Source organism: Barbus barbus (genome assembly GCF_936440315.1).
Source record: "Barbus barbus genome assembly, chromosome: 44".
Lineage (NCBI taxonomy): Eukaryota > Metazoa > Chordata > Actinopteri > Cypriniformes > Cyprinidae > Barbus > Barbus barbus.
The window spans coordinates 12,745,989-12,762,774 of NC_136722.1; the positions used below are offsets into that span (position 1 = coordinate 12,745,989).

Consider the following 16,786-nt stretch of genomic DNA (forward strand, 5'->3'; position numbering starts at 1 on the left):
ACAAATCAGATAGTAAGCAACTGAAAAAAAAATAAGTGTCTAAAACAGCATCTGACACTGACACAACTGTGCATCTCTTTGGTTGAAATTGAGCTATGCAGACATTTTGTCTGGCGTTTTACAGATGCCCATATGACAAAACACTAAAGAATTGTTTTGTGGTCTAAGAATAAAGGTCAGCCTTCTGGGACTAAAAATATGATTCCTGGTTAAATACAAGTCAAATTCAGTGCAGAACCAAAGTTTTTTATTTAAATAATAATAATAAGAGAAAATATATACATTTGTTTACTAGAAAAGTCCAAGATGTCAGAATTCAGTTCAATTGAAACTGGTGTGGGAAAAGTTCCCATTAACTTGGGAAGCTATTTACATGATTTGTATGAAAATTGTTTCTTTCCACCTCTGTAAAAAAAAAAAAAATAATAATCATAATATAAAATAAATTGTAAGACATAAAGTCACATTTCCAAGACATCAAGCTGCAGTAGAGAGATATGAAATTACATTGTGAGATTTAAAGTCACAATTGGGAGATCAGATATCTCTCAGGAAATAATTAATTGCCATAAATGACCTTTTATTGGATGCCTCAGATGCAGAAGTGGATTTCATAGTATCGCAATGAATAGGCCCCAAAAAAACAACTCACGAGGACATTATAAAAGCAAAAAACTCTTATTAACAAAATATATCTGGCAAGATTAATATTTAGGATTAAATTAAGTGTGGAATTGTTTAATTATTGGAAGAAAGAACATTTCACATGAGGCTTAATTCTACAAAGTTGATGTGGTTATAATTCTTTTCAAAAGAGTACTTCAAAAGTACCAAGAGACATTATGACCCATGACCAAAAACACCCACAAGGCACCTCTCCACACTTTTTTTTTTTTTTTTATAACATTTGGTAGGCAATTTTATCTAACAACTTATGTTGCAATGAATGTACTAATTTTTATCAGCTCATGCATTCCCCTGGGAATTGAACTCACAACCTTGGCATTGCTATCAGCATGCTTTTACTCTGAGCTACAGGAATGCATTTTTCCCAATATAGCACCATGTTGCTCTTCTGTCAGACATGGTGACACACAAGCTGGAGAACAGGCTTAGAGTCACAGCACCCGTCCCATCCTGCTGGTGGATCCTCTTACGGGGATAAACCCACAGGATAAGATGCTGATATCTAAAGAAACCAAAGACTCAAATACACACTAAACCCAAAAACAGCAGCACAGCAGGTGCTTGTATTCAATTAGAAAACCCAGAGAGCTGGACAGTATGAACATTTATTTCTGGAAATTTATTACAAAGTCTTTAAATACCAGTGAACCAGCAGATTCTGGTAAACTTTTCTCAATAACAAGATACAGGGCTATGAAGAATTATTATTATTATAGTGGAATAATTGTCTGTTATTCTGCTAAAGGATAACAAGATGAGGTTAAAATCTACTGCTGCGTCTGATTATTACATCTTGACCCTTACAGACCAGATTGGCATCTATATGTACATGAATTTTGGATGAGAAATGTCACACGAAAGAGACAAACGTTAGTGTTTGAAGAAGTACAAACCAACCAGGAACTCTGAAAAACACATAGCATCATGTGAAGTCCATAACAGCAAATGACATAGTGCCAAACACCTTCAAGATCATCTTAAAGGGGTAGTACCTAAAAACGAAGATTCAGACTCACACTTATGTCATTCCAAATGCAGAACAGAAAGGTTTGTGTGTTAACTTTTGTTTGGACCCCATTGACTGTCATTGCACAGACAAACAAAAACATACTTTTTTTTTTTTAAATATCTTCACTCAAACTGACTTAAGGGTGAACGACATAAGGGTGAGAAATTAATGAATAATGGGTGTACTACCCCTTTAAACACAACTGATTTTAATACATAGTGGATGCCTAAACTTACTAACAGCAGTTCTATGTTTCATTAGACATTAAACACAAGATGCATATGTGCTTTAGCCCTTTGCTGGTGAAACAAAATGAGACACACACACACACAAAGAAAGCAGTTCATTACATTACACTGATTGGATCAAGGAAAGGCTTTGCCATTTTAATAAATAAATTGAAAATAAGCATAAGCACAACTAATAAAGGTTGGAGAAGTGGGAACCACGTGTCCCCTAATCTCAGCCGTCCCCTTTTCTCCCTTTGCAGTCAGCAGTGGAGGACTGGTGTTATTTTAGAGCAGTAATATACGCCCTTATACGAGTGCAATGCTTGTCAACATCATCGTCAAGATTACAATCATTACAGTCATTATCCACTACAACATCACTAGTATCAGCACAAATGCATTCTTAGATTAGTAAATGTCAAAGAAAAAAAGGGACAGGGAAGTTTCTGACGTTTTTTCATGAGATCCTCTACTTCATTTAGTCTCCTTTTCGTTTTTTTTAACCGCTCCTAGACACGGCATAAAACATGGCTTCCTGTGAAGAGAATGAAGGGATATAGAAGAACGTCACATATAGAAGACAATGTGGCGAAACATGAAGAGTATTATGTGCTCTACAGGATGATTACAGTGCAATGAGTCAGACGTATGAGCACAAAGGTCGTCTGTATTCGTTTTTACGGACCAAATAACAAACCTTCCTTCTACAAACAATAAAAGCCTAAAAAGGAGTCTTCTTCTTAAATAAGCACTGACCTACAGTTTAAAAGCTTCAACAGTATTAATATTATTTGTCACACCTGTAAACGTTTGTCTCCTAAACTGTCCAGAAGTTACAAAGACTCAGCTGCAGCGTCTCACGTGTTCCAGAACGTATTCTGGGAAGTGCAAACTACACACTTGCAGTCCATCCAGTTTGCAAGGCATCCTGGGATACTCGTCCTCTTTCCATTTGTTCTCCTCTGGGTCAAATGTGAGGATAGAGTCGCTGTAATGACCGTTGTAGCAAAGTCCTCCAAGCACCATGATCTGTTTGTCCAACACTGCCACTCCGTGTCCGCTGCGTCCTATAGGCATAGAGGCCAAAATAGTCCACTCGTCGGTTTCTGGGTCGTACACTTCCGTCGAAGGGCAGCCCTGGGACTCGAAAGAGGCACGCAGTATCACACACACCCCGCCGAACACGTAAAGCTTCCCATTGTGGGAGATCATCTTATGGAAGCAACGAGCGTAGTTCATTTTTGACTTGTTCTCCCAGCAGTTGGTGAGGATAGGTGTTCGCCGCGTACGGTGATCGGATGTTCCCTCCCGTCCCGGGTCAAAAACGCATACTTGTTTTGAGGTGGAAGAGGAGGTGATGCCGCCAGTGATATACAACTTCCCGTTGAGCACGGTTCCTTCGTGACCGTATTTGTTAACAGGGTACGGGTCTACAAACTCCCACTTGTCCTCAACAATGTCATAACGCTCCGTAGAATAGAATGTCTCATCGCGAGTGCGGCCTGCGACGGCGTAAATATACTTCCCGATGACGCCGACCGCGAACTCTGATCTGGGAACGGACATGTCGGCCATGCGTAGCCAGGAGTTCTGTCTGGGATCGTAGCGGTAGACCTTAGAAGAAGCGTGGAATTCTCCATCCGGGCCTAGTTCTTCACCACCCAACAGGAAAGAGAAGTTGTTGACGATGGCCAGGCAATCGGGCCGGAGTGGCACCTGCGGGCCTTCTAGTTCCCACCACACTTTGGGCCGGTGGAGGAGGAGGATCTTGCTGTTGACCATGCTGTGGCCAATCATTCCACGGAATACAGCAGTCAGGGGTCTCACGGATCTGATGCGGTTGGACTTGGTTTCTGCCAGCGGTTGTTCGTTCACCTGATGGAAGTAGCTGAGTGCCTGGTCTACTTCTAATCTCAGATGGCGGGAATAACGGTAGAACTCTGATGTCTTCACCTGTGCATGGAGAAAGAAACAGATAAAGTTCAATGACATGCCACTTTATAAATACACTACTGTTCAAATATTTGGGGTTGGTAAGATGCTTTTGAAAGAAGTTTCTTATGCTCACAAAAGCTGCATTTTATTGGTAAAAAAATGCAGTAGAAACTAGGGATGCAACAATACAGTTAGTCCACGGTTCAATACGTACCTCGGTTTTAAGTTCAACAAATTAACAACATAACTCCTGTAAACCTCTGTACACTGGAAAAAGCGTGGATTTTTATATGTCTGCTTAACATTTCTTTTGAGAGAGGTATCATTTTTCAGATTTTTACACAAAAAAGGATTGGCCATTATTGAGCGCAATAAACATGTAATGTGTGTTTCATTCATACTGGACACCAGAGGGTGCCCTCGCTCAGAAAATCCACACATGCATCATAGAAATAACCAAGGATATGAATATATATCTATGGAAGTAACATTGACAATGTTCCAGGAAATCCCTAATATGGATAAAGGCATTGCTATTTTTCATTCTTAATGTTCTGAAGATGAATGAAGGTCTTATGGGTTTGGAACGACATGAAAATTCTGTCATTAATTACTCACCCTCATTTTGGGTTGAACGAACCCTTTAAAATATCAGATTATTTGTAAGGCAAGGTTAGTTCTAGTTGTTAAGTGTCATGTGGTGCAACTCCCCAAAAACAGCATAGCATTTTTTTAATTACTTTTCACCTTGAAAAAGATAATTGAAAACATTTTAGTATAACATTTAGAATAGTTTTTACTTTATTGATTAGACCACTATTTTTCTTGAAAATAGTATAAATGTTTTCAGAAAACCAATGCAAAGACTTGGCACACGTTTAAAACCAGATTTCTCATTCTGTTGTGTACTCTCTTGTCTGTCATGACACATCAGGAACAAGGAAGCACTTTTACCTTCTCAAAGATATTGGCAGGAGTCATGAGGCAAAAGCGCAGGTTCTGCACGACCGCATCCGTATGTCTCCAGCGCCGCCGGTCATGTCTCAGCCAAGCCTGCACTGCCTCGTACAGCTCAATTTCCGGAAATCGGCTCAACTGGTCACTATCCAAATATGCCATCAACTTCTCCAAACTCAGATAAGATAGGAAGTCCGGTCGCGCCATCAAGGGCACAAAGTTCTCCAGCAGAAATGCGTCAAGCTGCTCCTGCACGCCTTCCACACCGACGCTGAAATCTTCCAGCAAGCGCATGACCTCAGCACAGTTCTCCAAGCAGATCTTGGCCAGCAGGAAGGAGCAGCAGAACTCTACAGCCTCGGTGAGTTGCACGTACATAGCAGCCTGCAGGATCTCCTGCACCGTGAGCATGCTCAACTCCAAAGAACCGTAGTACATGAAGCGAAGGACGTGACCAAACCCGGCTGCCGTCAACCCCTTCATGTGAATCTTATCCTGGTCACGTTCCCGCATATCGGCCGTGAACATGACCCGGAAATAGTCGCTTTGCGTTGCTAACAGAGCCTTGTGCGCCTGGAAGTGGTGCTCCTCGATGAGCAGTGTGACATCGAGCAGCAGTCGCTCCTCATACAAGGCTCTGAAGCCCGACGACACGCTGCCGTCATGCACTTGGGAAAGGTACACCTCCACATCCCCCGCCATTAGGCACCTGCAGAGACACAAACGCTCTTAAAAAAGACGTGTCAAGACGAGTCGATATGTTCCAATTCAGCTGGTCATCTCTGCAAGGTTGGGAAGACCATAACTGTGATGGATAAACAGACATTTTGCAGCTTTCTCTCAGGTATTTGATAGAAATAAGAAATCAATCAACAGGATGGGAAAAGCCTCTTAAAGGGACAGTTCACCCAAAAATGAAAACTTATTTTGAAACACAAAAGAAGTGTTTCACAATATGAACATTAGTGGGGTCCACATGACTGTAATTTGATAGACAAATACTAGTAAGTCATAAAAGTTTGAAATGACAAGAAAATTAGCCCAAAACCATTTAAAAGTTTGGGTTCAGTTTGATTTTTTAAATATTTTTTATTCTGCATTTCTGCATTCCACAAAAAATATAGGTAAAGCAGCACAACTGTTTGATAATAATAAGACATTTTTCTTGAGCCCCAAATCAGCAAATTAGAGTGATTTCTGGAGGATCATGTGACACTAAGAACTACAATAATGGCTGCTGAAAATTCAGCTTTGCAATTGCAGGAATAAATTACATTTTATTTTTTATTTAAATTGTAATAAAAAAAATTGAATTGTAATATTTCACAATATTACTGTTTTTACTGTAATTTATAACAAATAAGCTTTGGTGAGCATAAGAGATTTCTTTAAAAAACAAAAACAAAAAAATCATACCCACCCCAAACTTTTGAATGTAGTATAAATGATGAGAAGATTTCCATTTTGGGGTGAACAACTGCTTTAAAACAAGATAAAATTATGCATAATTACATGCTCATTGAACTAAACAGCATCTCCTCAAGCTCTTTATCAACAAAATCGTGTGAACTATTTGTATTTTAGTGAATAATAGTTAAAAAAAATGCCAGACTTTAATAAAGCCTCTGGAAGGACTTCAAGAACTTTCACACCTCAGCACTTCAGTTTCTGCTGCTGAAAGCCAAACTCTATCTCAAAGCTCCCCCACACACTCCCCCCTCTACTGCACACACACAGCACACTCACCTCTGATTGGCCACGGGCATGTCACAGGGGGGTGTCCGAGCCAATCAGAGGACAGTACCTCTTGTGTCCGAAGGAAATTAAATTCTGAAGATATTCACCTAAATGACAAATCGAACAAGCCCCAATCATTAAAATAATGTTAAAATTACCAACAGACTAAAATACCAAAGATGCACCAACAATTCAATGTCCCACTGTGTGCAAACAGGAAACAACTACTTAAAATAAAAAAGGCAGAATTTAATAGACTAGGCTACTTTGGCAAAATATATCCCGGTGATGATTTTGTGATATTACCTTTTAGAGGCCTCCTGGCCAACTGTCGGCTTCACTGCGCTGAAGGGACATTCACATTTCCTCTGCTTGTATTTGCCCTGCTCTAAAAAGAGATGACATCCACATGCTGGTCAATAGACAGGTATTCTTTCATTTCCATGTTATTATTATGTAGTTTCCCCATTGTTAACACAACGCACATTTGAAAATGTTCTGCTAAAGAGTTAAAAAAGAACATATCAAATGTTACTCATTCAGAAAACACAGAACAACATCTGATATGGTGTATAAAAAATGTTTGGCCTTTTTTATTGCAAGGCTGAGCAAGTCCATATATGTGAGGGATGCTTTGTTGAATAAGACAACATAAGAGCTACATTCACAAACAGATCAGACAAAAGAAAACAAATGGAATTTCCCCCCAAAAAATTCCTGTCATATTTCATTTTGTTTTGCAAATAAACTATGATTATAAACTCACTGCTGTTCAAAAGCATGCAGTACAATTTTATTTGAAAGAAATTAATACTTTTATTGAGAAAGGAAATGATCAAAAGTGACAGTAAAAATGTGTTACAAAATGCATACATAGGCCTATATTTAAAATAAATGGTGTTTTTTGTAACTTTCTATTCATCAAAGAATCCTGAAAAAGATGTATCATGGCTTCTTCCACAAACATTAATCAGCACAAGGGATTTCAGAACTGTTTTTTTGAGCAAATTTGCATATTAGAATGATGTCTGAAGGATCATGTGACACAGGAGTAATGCTATTGAAAACTCTCAAGATATATTTTAAAATATATTAAAACAGTTTTTTTATATATTGTAATAATATTTCACAGTTTTATTGTATTTTTGCTCAAACAAATGCAGCTTTGTATTGACTGACACTGTGGTGAAGTTGTTTATAGAAATGTTTGTCCTCCTATTAAATAATAAACGTTTAACCATAACTTAATGACAATCTGTCTGTTATAGCAGTGTTCAACCTGACACTAGACTCAACTTGGTTTTAAATCCTCTTAACTTCAATGACCTGATGTTCAGACCCTCAGTAAACAAGACACAAAAACAAACGAAAAGCCCGTATTATGGGCTTCTTAATGACATGTTTTGATTTCGCAGTTCTTGCTATTGTTCAGTTTCTAAAATCTTTAATAACTATCTACAAGCAACTGGACATAAACACTGGCGGTGGCTTGAAACCTAATCTAGACAGCATTTATAGTCACTAACGCGAATATGATGCCTAAACATGCTGTCTACCTAGGGAGCTCACTAGAGACACAAGCAGTAATCACCGCTGACACGTCCCAGCGAATGTCAACCTCTACATATGTAACAACTCTGCTGTTTCGGCTACAATAAGCTAAAATGAGTACGTTATTGAGCAGGATAACGTTGTGTGGGAAATGAAATGATTCCGGTAGGGTTTTACCTCGGCGACGCTTCGACCAGGGAGCCCGAGGTCCTTCGGACATGGAGTGCTGGTGCTAGACAAAGACCAGAGAAATTAAATATGACATCTCATTATCGACGGAGATGTGCTGCCCGTTGGCGACTTTAGGTGACAATAAACCAGTGTTATTTGAACTGAATCGCAAAATGTTGTTTGTCAGTAGCCTCCACGGCGATCGTAGACGCCATATTATTGTCTGCACTGACGTCATTTCCCGAATATTTGTCGGTCGGACGGAAATGAGATGAGTTTGTGTCAATATTCTCTGCTTACATGGGGACAAAGTGTTTTACTGTCACAGATGTGAAAACTACCTAGAGCACATAAGTCGTGGTATTTGTTATGATTTAACTTTCACTTTCGTTATCAATCTTTATGAATTGATGGGAACATCAAAACGTATGTTTAGACACAGTGATGTGTTTCTTTATTGGCCATAACACTTATGATATTATTAAGCTGATTTGGATAGTCAGACAAGCAGATAGATAGATAGATAGATAGATAGACAGACAGACAGACAGACAGATAGACAGATAGACAGATAGATAGATAGATAGATAGATAGATAGATAGATAGATAGTGGACCCTGGTTTTATCCGCGTCAATCCAACGTGTGTTCATGTTTGTAGACGTTAATCATATATTAGGTCAATTACGCTGCTGGTTATGTTGGTATTTTAAGTTTGTTTGTGTTAGTTATCATCTAGGATTCAGTTTCTCTCCGTCTTGGGGTTGACTGGGTTTTCTAGAAACTGATTGCATCATTCCTTGCCTTCAGGACGCCGTTAGATAAATTAATGTATAATTATCTATTTTATTTTATGGTTTCGTGCCGTGTAATAGTAAAACATAGAAAACTATCTATATGTATATATCAAGCACTTCAAAATAATTTAAGGGGATGTGCTTTAATGCCACACGTGTATTTGTAAAAACAGTCAGGCGTTTGCTCGGTCAACCTTCCATTCCTTTTCTATCAAGATGGCGGGCGACGAGTCTGGAACAACGTTTGGTCAGCCTCATCTTTCTAAACAAGACCTTAGTACATTAGTAAGTCTTCATCTTTTGTTCGTATTTGTAGTATAACATGTTCTAAAAGCACTAGGTGTATCGATAGATCGAGTTAAGTGGTGTTGTACTGTGTGATGATAGCAGGCGTGCTTGTTAGCTGTACCGGTGAAAGCTCACCACATGATTCATTCGGCGATGGAGAAGGACCCCGTGTTGAAAATATTGTGAAACCCAAATGTCAGTGTGTTTAATATAGTTCCAGTCTTGTGCTGCTTTGTTTAGGTACTAATCTTGCATACTTCTATTCATTTTAATTCTGACGTCTGACGTTCAATGTGATATACTCGACAGTAAATGCCCCCTTATGGCAAGCCGGTTTAACATCTCTGCAGTTAACTTGTATTTATTTTTGTTACTGTGACTTAATTTATTTGAAAGTAAGTGGAAAATTATTGCAAGCTACACTCTGAATCAAAAGCTAGCAATAGCAATTATTTGATTCAATTTAAGCTTGCAACAGCAAAGTGCAGCTTCACTTTTTTGGGAGGAAACTTGTTTTTCTCTAAGAGAGGCTGTTACAAGTTTTGAAGAAATGTGAATTGCTCATGAACTGATTGGTTTTTATGTTTTGATGCTTGTCACTACTGATGTTTGTGATGTTGATATATTTTTCTTAGTTACACATGAAACAGCTTGCCATACTTCCTTTCTTGATGATTAGCATTAACAAATCTGTTATGCCTTATAGGATGTGAGTAAACTAACTCCTCTGTCCCAAGAGATCATCAGCAGACAAGCCACAATAAACATAGGTGAGATTTCTTTTTACTGTTTTGTGCTGCTCTGCATGCAAACAAATGTCACATGAAATTAATAATACCTATTTATTTGTCTCTAGGAACTATTGGTCATGTAGCCCACGGAAAATCAACGGTGGTGAAAGCAATCTCTGGAGTTCACACTGTCAGATTCAAAAATGAGCTGGAGAGAAACATTACAATCAAGTTGGGATATGCTAATGCTAAGGTAATTGCGTTGTTCATTAATCTCTCTAAAATAATTATTGCAAGCTACACTCTGAGTCAGAAGCTAACAATAGCAATTATTTGATTCAATTTAAGCTTGCAACAGCAAATTACAGCTTCCCTTTTTAGGAAAAAAATTTTTTTCCTCTAAGTGAGGCTGTTACACGTTATTTCTTTTGAAGTAATTATTTCTGACTGATTGATTGATTGTTTGTGTCTTTTGCTTAAAGTTTGTATGTTTTGTATTAAATCCCTTATTTAGGTGTATAAATTGGATGATCTAAGTTGTCCACGGCCGGAGTGTTACAGGTCATGTGGCAGCAGCACACCTGATGAGTTCCCCACAGACATTCCTGGCACCAAAGGCAACTTCAAATTAGTCCGGTATGTTGGTTGTATACATTTTAATTTCAGCTAATAGATATATGAAATTTTACAAAATAATCATGTGGCATACATGGCTTTGGTGTGTTTTTTTTTTTTGCATTAGTATAAAGGTACGTTACACCTAAAAATGAATGATGTATATGCAGTAAATCATGTGAACTGGCAAATTTGCAACAGTCGCTTTGTCACATCCAGTTTAGATGGCTTTTAGCTGATGCGATGCAAAGCAACAATGGTTTTGTCTGGTGTAGACACGGTGTGTGTGTTGCTCCTGAAGGGGAGCGGCAAATTCACAATAGCAGCTTGTGATGCCATCCGCTGAAGAGGTGTTTTTCTATGGCAAGGTACTTCTACGTCAAATGGTGCCAAGTCTGAAGAAGAAAGATTCAGAGGAATTACAAAAGGCACTTTTGCCACAGCTTTATTTTTATTTTTTATTAATCAATGTGTTATTTCCTTCAGAATTCAATCTCCATATTCAGTTCTTGTAATCCAATTACAGTGGTTCACTTAGCAAGCGTTGGTTTCCCCACACATCCTGATTCTATTTGTCTTTTTAGACATGTCTCGTTTGTGGATTGCCCGGGTCACGACATCTTGATGGCCACCATGTTAAACGGTGCCGCTGTCATGGATGCTGCGCTGCTTCTAATCGGTGAGTATTTATCTTGCAACTTGTAGTGGTTTTTGACTACAAGTAATGAACACAGCCGTTATCATGTTGTATGAGTGGCTAATGACCTTCTTTACTCTTTCAGCTGGCAATGAATCATGCCCTCAGCCACAGACATCAGAGCATTTGGCTGCCATTGAGATCATGAAGCTCAAGCACATACTGATTCTACAGAATAAAATCGACTTGGTGAAAGAGAGTCAGGCCAAAGAGCAGTATGAACAGATCCTGGCTTTTGTGCAGGGTAAGAGTTTTAGCTTTCGTGCTTTTCCAAATTGTCATGGATTTGCTGGTAGTTGAACAGGAGACCATAACGGTATCATTTCAGATATGAATTTGGGAGAAGTGTACATGTTTGCTACTGTTCAAATGTTTGTTGGTTAGGTTTTGTTTTTTTCAAAGGGGTCATGAACTGCCTTTTGGTTTTTATTTTGTACTGTTCTCTGAGGTCCACTTACAGGTGCACCTCAAAAAATTAATTAGTTAATTTTTTTTGGTAACTTATTTGCGGTCATCCCTGTTGCTCGTGCACCTTTTCCTACCCAATTTCTTCCTTCCAGTCAACTTTGCATTTAATATGCTTTGATACAGCACTCTGTAAACAGCCACACCTTTCAGTAATGACCCTCTGTGACTTACCCTCTTTGTGGAGGGCGTCAATATTCGTCTTCTGGACCATTGCCAAGTCAGCAGTCTTCCCCATTATTGTGGTTTCAAAGAACAAGAGATCCCCAGAATTTATACTGTATGGATGGTCATTTATTGAAACTCAAATGTAAATATTCTAATATTTTGAGATACTGGATTAGCTCTAATCATCAAAATAAAAACAAAAAAACTTTTGAAATGTTTTACTTCACATGTAATAAATCTAGAATATATGAAAGTTTCACTTTTTGAATAAGTTACCAAAAACATTTAACTTTTTCATGATATTCAAATTTTTTGAGATGCACCTGTATAATGTTATCAAGATGTTTACATAAACATCATAATTAAGATGTATTAGGCGGCTATAGGATTGTAGACTCGGAAGTAAACGCTCACTGTTATGATTGGCTAACAGTTTATGCTTAACAGCCTACATTTTAAAAATGCATAAATACTCAGTAAATACTCAAAATTCTACAATGAATTGTGCCTTGTTTGTAAACGAATCCGGGGTAAAATGAAGTGTACAAAGGACAGAGTTCTTATTGACGAGGTCTGGAGCTTCATTAAAAATAAAGTTCATCAAATAAATTCTATAGTTTAGTTTCTGTAGACCTACATTTTCCTTTCTCGTTATTTACACTACGTGTGCGAATCAGTGGGCGGGGCTAAACAGGCAGTGCTGTAGAAGCGGTAGTGTTGTCAAAAGTACCGACCGCGTTATCCTGAAATTTTAAAAACGTCCATTTCCCGCTAACGTTTGAGCGCTGTTGAGCGGATTCTTAAAGCTCTGATTGGCCAATATGTTCACACGCTCAACAGATATGACTGTGATTGGCCTCAGTGATCATGCACCGAGCGCATTCTGTTACTCTTTTATGTGTCCTCTAAATGCCCTGGATGAGTACAGACTGATGTAAAAATTGTCCCATTATAATAAGGTTTCGCCTTTGATTTATTTTCCTACAGGCACAGTAGCAGAGGGAGCTCCAATCATCCCGATCTCAGCCCAGCTCAAGTACAACATTGAGGTTGTCTGCGAGTACATTGTAAATAAGATCCCCGTGCCTGTCCGCGACTTTACCTCTGAGCCTCGCCTTATTGGTAAGAGACCATCAATATTACTAAAGAGGACTGACTGTGCTCTGTGGCAAAGTTTAGATGAGCGACTATGTTCTCTTTTTCCCAACAGTAATCAGGTCATTTGATGTCAATAAGCCTGGCTGTGAAGTAGATGATCTGAAAGGTGGTGTAGCTGGAGGAAGTATCCTCAAAGGAGTCCTGAAGGTAACTTTTGATTTGTTTGATCCAATTTATGTCAAGTATTTTTCCACTGTCCCACAATTCCTAAAGCACATTCATTGTAAGATTATCGGGCTTCTGCTTTGCTGTTGCTATTTCTGTTCCTCTTTTCATGCTGTTCTTCTCTGTGTTTATTTTGGTTCAAGGTTGGACAGGAGATTGAGGTCAGACCAGGTATTGTTTCTAAGGACCATGAAGGGAAACTAATGTGTAAACCTATCTTCTCCAAAATTGTCTCCCTGTTTGCCGAACATAATGACCTCCAATATGCTGCTCCCGGTGGCCTTATTGGTATGCAGACTTAAACATTACTGCATCTTGTAATTGTGTTTGTTATTGTTACATTATTTAATGATTGTTACGCACATTCTCTGTTGCAGGTGTTGGCACCAAGATTGACCCCACACTGTGCAGAGCAGATCGTATGGTGGGCCAGGTCCTCGGCGCTGTGGGGGCTCTTCCTGAGATCTTCACAGAGCTTGAGATCTCTTACTTCCTTTTAAGAAGGCTGCTTGGTGTGCGCACTGAGGGTGACAAGAAGGCAGCTAAGGTAAAGATTTTATACTAGTAGTATCAAAACAAATGTTAACTGTTTGTTTTTCAACATCCTTATGAATATATTATGAACATCCTTAATTCTAGCACAACAGACATAATATGCATACTGTTGCCAAAGATTTGTGTAAGATTTTGTTTGTTTTTGAAAAATATCACCAAAGCTGCATTTATTTGATCAAAAACACAGTTAATAAACAGTAATATTGTGAAATATTATTACAGTTTTAAATAGTTTGCTCAAACATACAATTTTTTTATTTGGATATATTTAAAAAAAAAAATGCAATTTATTCCTGTGATGGCAAAGCTGAGTTTTCAGCTGTAATTACTAGTTTTTTTGTTGTTGTTGTGGTCAAAGTTAAAAATGTTAATTAATATTTTTTGTGGAAACCATTGCACTGTTCTAATCAGACGTGACAAAAGATTTAATGGTTTTTGTCCTAACCAGCTGTTAGGTTATATGTGACCCTGGAGCACAAAACCAGTCTTAAGTCGCATAGGTATATTTTCAGCAATAGTCAAAAATATACTGTGTGGGTCAAAATTATTGATTTTCTCTTTTATGCCAAATAATCATTAGGATATTAAAGGGGTCCTATTATGCTCTTTTACAAAGTCTTGATTTTGTTTTGGGGGTGTACTAGAACATGCTCTCATGCTTGGTGGTTCGAAAAAGGCATTTTTCACACATGAATGATGCATTTATATAGCGCTTTATTGTGTATTGCTGTACACCCAAAGCGGATGATGCGACCGCAGCCACAGTACAACGGCGCCAGTGCGCTCACCACACACCAGCTACAGGTGGAGAGGAGAGCGAGTCATAGAGCCAATCAAGTGTATGGGAATTATAAGGAGGCCATGATTGACAAGGGCCAATAGAGGGAATTTGGCCAGGACACCGGGGTTACACCCCTACTCTTTTACGAGAAGTGCCATGGGATTTTTAATGACCACAGAGAGTCAGGACCTCGGTTTAACGTCTCATCCGAAAGACGGTGCTTTTTGACAGTATAGTGTCCCCTTCACTATACTGGGGCGTTAGGACCCACACAGACCACAGGGTGAGGATCCCCTGCTGGCCTCACTAACACCTCTTCCAACAGCAACCTAGTTTTCACCGGAGGTCTCCCATTCGGGTACTGACCAGGCTCAACTCTGCTTAGCTTCAGTGGGCAACCGGTCTTGGGCGCTGTTTGGTAGACATTGAGGTTTCCCCAGTAACTGTACACAAAACAGAGCTCCGCCCACAAACGCTGCTTTATCAGACATTACATTCAAAATTAAATAAAAATGACATCCCAAATTCTCTGAAGATATAGAAATACAGTGATATAAAACCACCAGCCCTTGGTTTTGATTTTGAAACTTACAGTGCTCAACCAAGCGCTCTCCCCACACGCCAACCATTCGACTTTCCGTAGGTGGGATTTATTTGAATGATATTCTAATGGGCTGCTTTGTGATCTCACAAACACCAGAAAGCAACACTGTAGTCCAAACGAGCCATTCGGTGTAGTTCTTGAAAAGGGGTTTTTTAAAAACTAAATATCTCCCTTTGGAGTGGACTTTGAGATTTGTAACTTAGTAAATCTTTTTATGCCCAAACATACACACTTCACACTGAATAAAATTCATAAAGTGACAAACCATAATAGGACCCCTTTAGTAAAGATCATGTTCCATGAAGATATTTTGTAAATTTCCTACCGTAAATATATCAAAACTTAATTTTTGATTAGTATGTATATATCTTCTTAGCAATGCATAGTATATGCATTGCTAAGAAGTTCATTTTGACACATTTAAATGGGATTTTCTCAATATTTATTATTTTTTTAGTTATCAATATTTTTTAGTTTTTTGCACCCTGTTTCCAGATTTTAAAATAGTTGTAACTTGGCCAAATATTACACAAATTTCAGATGATGTATAAATCTAAATTTAAAAAAATTTACCCTTATGACTGGTTTTGTGGTCCAGGGTCACATATTACATAAACACAGACTTTTATTTTGAATATGATTTATCGCAATTAATTGATTTGACAGCACTAATTAATAAGCATTCTGATTTCACTGTACTTTTGCACTATTTTGAATGCTATTTACAGTTTTTAATTTCCATACTAATTTGGCAAACAGGTTCAGAAGCTGTCGAAGAATGAGGTGCTGATGGTAAACATTGGCTCGCTGTCGACAGGAGGCCGTGTGAGTGCAGTGAAAGCTGATTTGGCCAAGATTGTGCTCACTAACCCTGTGTGCACAGAGGTGGGGGAGAAGATCGCCTTGAGTCGCAGAGTGGAGAAACATTGGCGGTGAGCGTTTTTATTCAGCTGTTTGTTCTGTGGAATAATGTGCATCAAGGAATCATGCACAATTAGATCAGAAACTTGTTTTATAATTTATATATTTTCCAGTTTTCATGAATGCAGTTTGTACAGTCATTGACTTGTTTCTCTTCCCTAGTTTGATCGGATGGGGTCAGATCAGGAGAGGGGTGACCATCACACCCACAGTCGACGATGATTGAGGAGTGACCACATTCTTTCAATGGCTCGCACTGTCTCTCTGCCGGACATAATTATTAAATCATTTTCACACACACACTCGTGCACAGGCCAGCGCGTTTCGTCGTCAGCGCAGAGTGAAGGGAGAGGCTCTTTTTGATAGGAACGCACTGGCCCTCTATTTTAAGATGTTCGCTTTCCTCTGTGGAAGGATTGGTGTCATTTATATGAGAAATGCAATGAAAACAATATTCCTTGGCTTGAAAAAGATTGTCAGCATCTTTCAGCGATGACTAATAAAAACCTTTTGGATCAAAATGTTTGTGTGCTCTGTTTTCTGAAAACGGTCTTCATTTCAACCA

At 38.7% G+C, this 16,786-nt stretch overlaps 2 protein-coding genes across 8 annotated transcripts; one reads left to right on the forward strand and one right to left on the reverse strand.

Annotated features, from left to right (window-relative positions):
• Positions 1-1,274: 1,274 nt before the first annotated feature.
• Positions 1,275-8,524, reverse strand: LOC306863497 (kelch-like protein 15). Of its 6 annotated transcripts, none has more exons than XM_079406864.1 (7): positions 8,284-8,517; positions 6,862-6,943; positions 6,565-6,662; positions 6,239-6,295; positions 4,816-5,527; positions 2,727-3,879; positions 1,278-2,461 (listed from the first exon to the last, which is right to left on the reverse strand). In XM_079406864.1, exons 3-6 carry the CDS (start codon positions 6,582-6,584, stop codon positions 2,770-2,772), a joined length of 1,899 nt encoding a protein of 632 aa, XP_079262990.1. In that variant the 5' UTR covers positions 6,585-6,662; positions 6,862-6,943; positions 8,284-8,517; the 3' UTR covers positions 1,278-2,461; positions 2,727-2,769. The 6 variants fall into 6 exon arrangements, with proteins under 6 accessions (XP_079262991.1, XP_079262990.1, XP_079262989.1 ...); XM_079406863.1 differs by having other exon boundaries at positions 6,239-6,298; positions 8,284-8,507; XM_079406865.1 differs by lacking the exon at positions 6,239-6,295 and having other exon boundaries at positions 1,275-2,461; positions 8,284-8,524.
• LOC306863498 (eukaryotic translation initiation factor 2 subunit 3-like) lies at positions 8,521-16,739 on the forward strand. Of its 2 annotated transcripts, none has more exons than XM_079406867.1 (13): positions 8,521-8,637; positions 9,290-9,358; positions 10,068-10,131; positions 10,218-10,345; positions 10,607-10,728; positions 11,292-11,386; positions 11,490-11,648; positions 13,025-13,159; positions 13,248-13,342; positions 13,504-13,648; positions 13,738-13,907; positions 16,060-16,232; positions 16,384-16,739. In XM_079406867.1, the coding sequence occupies exons 2-13, from the start codon at positions 9,290-9,292 to the stop codon at positions 16,445-16,447; spliced, it is 1,419 nt and encodes a 472-aa protein (XP_079262993.1). In that variant the 5' UTR covers positions 8,521-8,637; the 3' UTR covers positions 16,448-16,739. The 2 variants fall into 2 exon arrangements, with proteins under 2 accessions (XP_079262993.1, XP_079262992.1); XM_079406866.1 differs by having other exon boundaries at positions 8,523-8,637; positions 9,247-9,358.
• Positions 16,740-16,786: the final 47 nt, after the last annotated feature.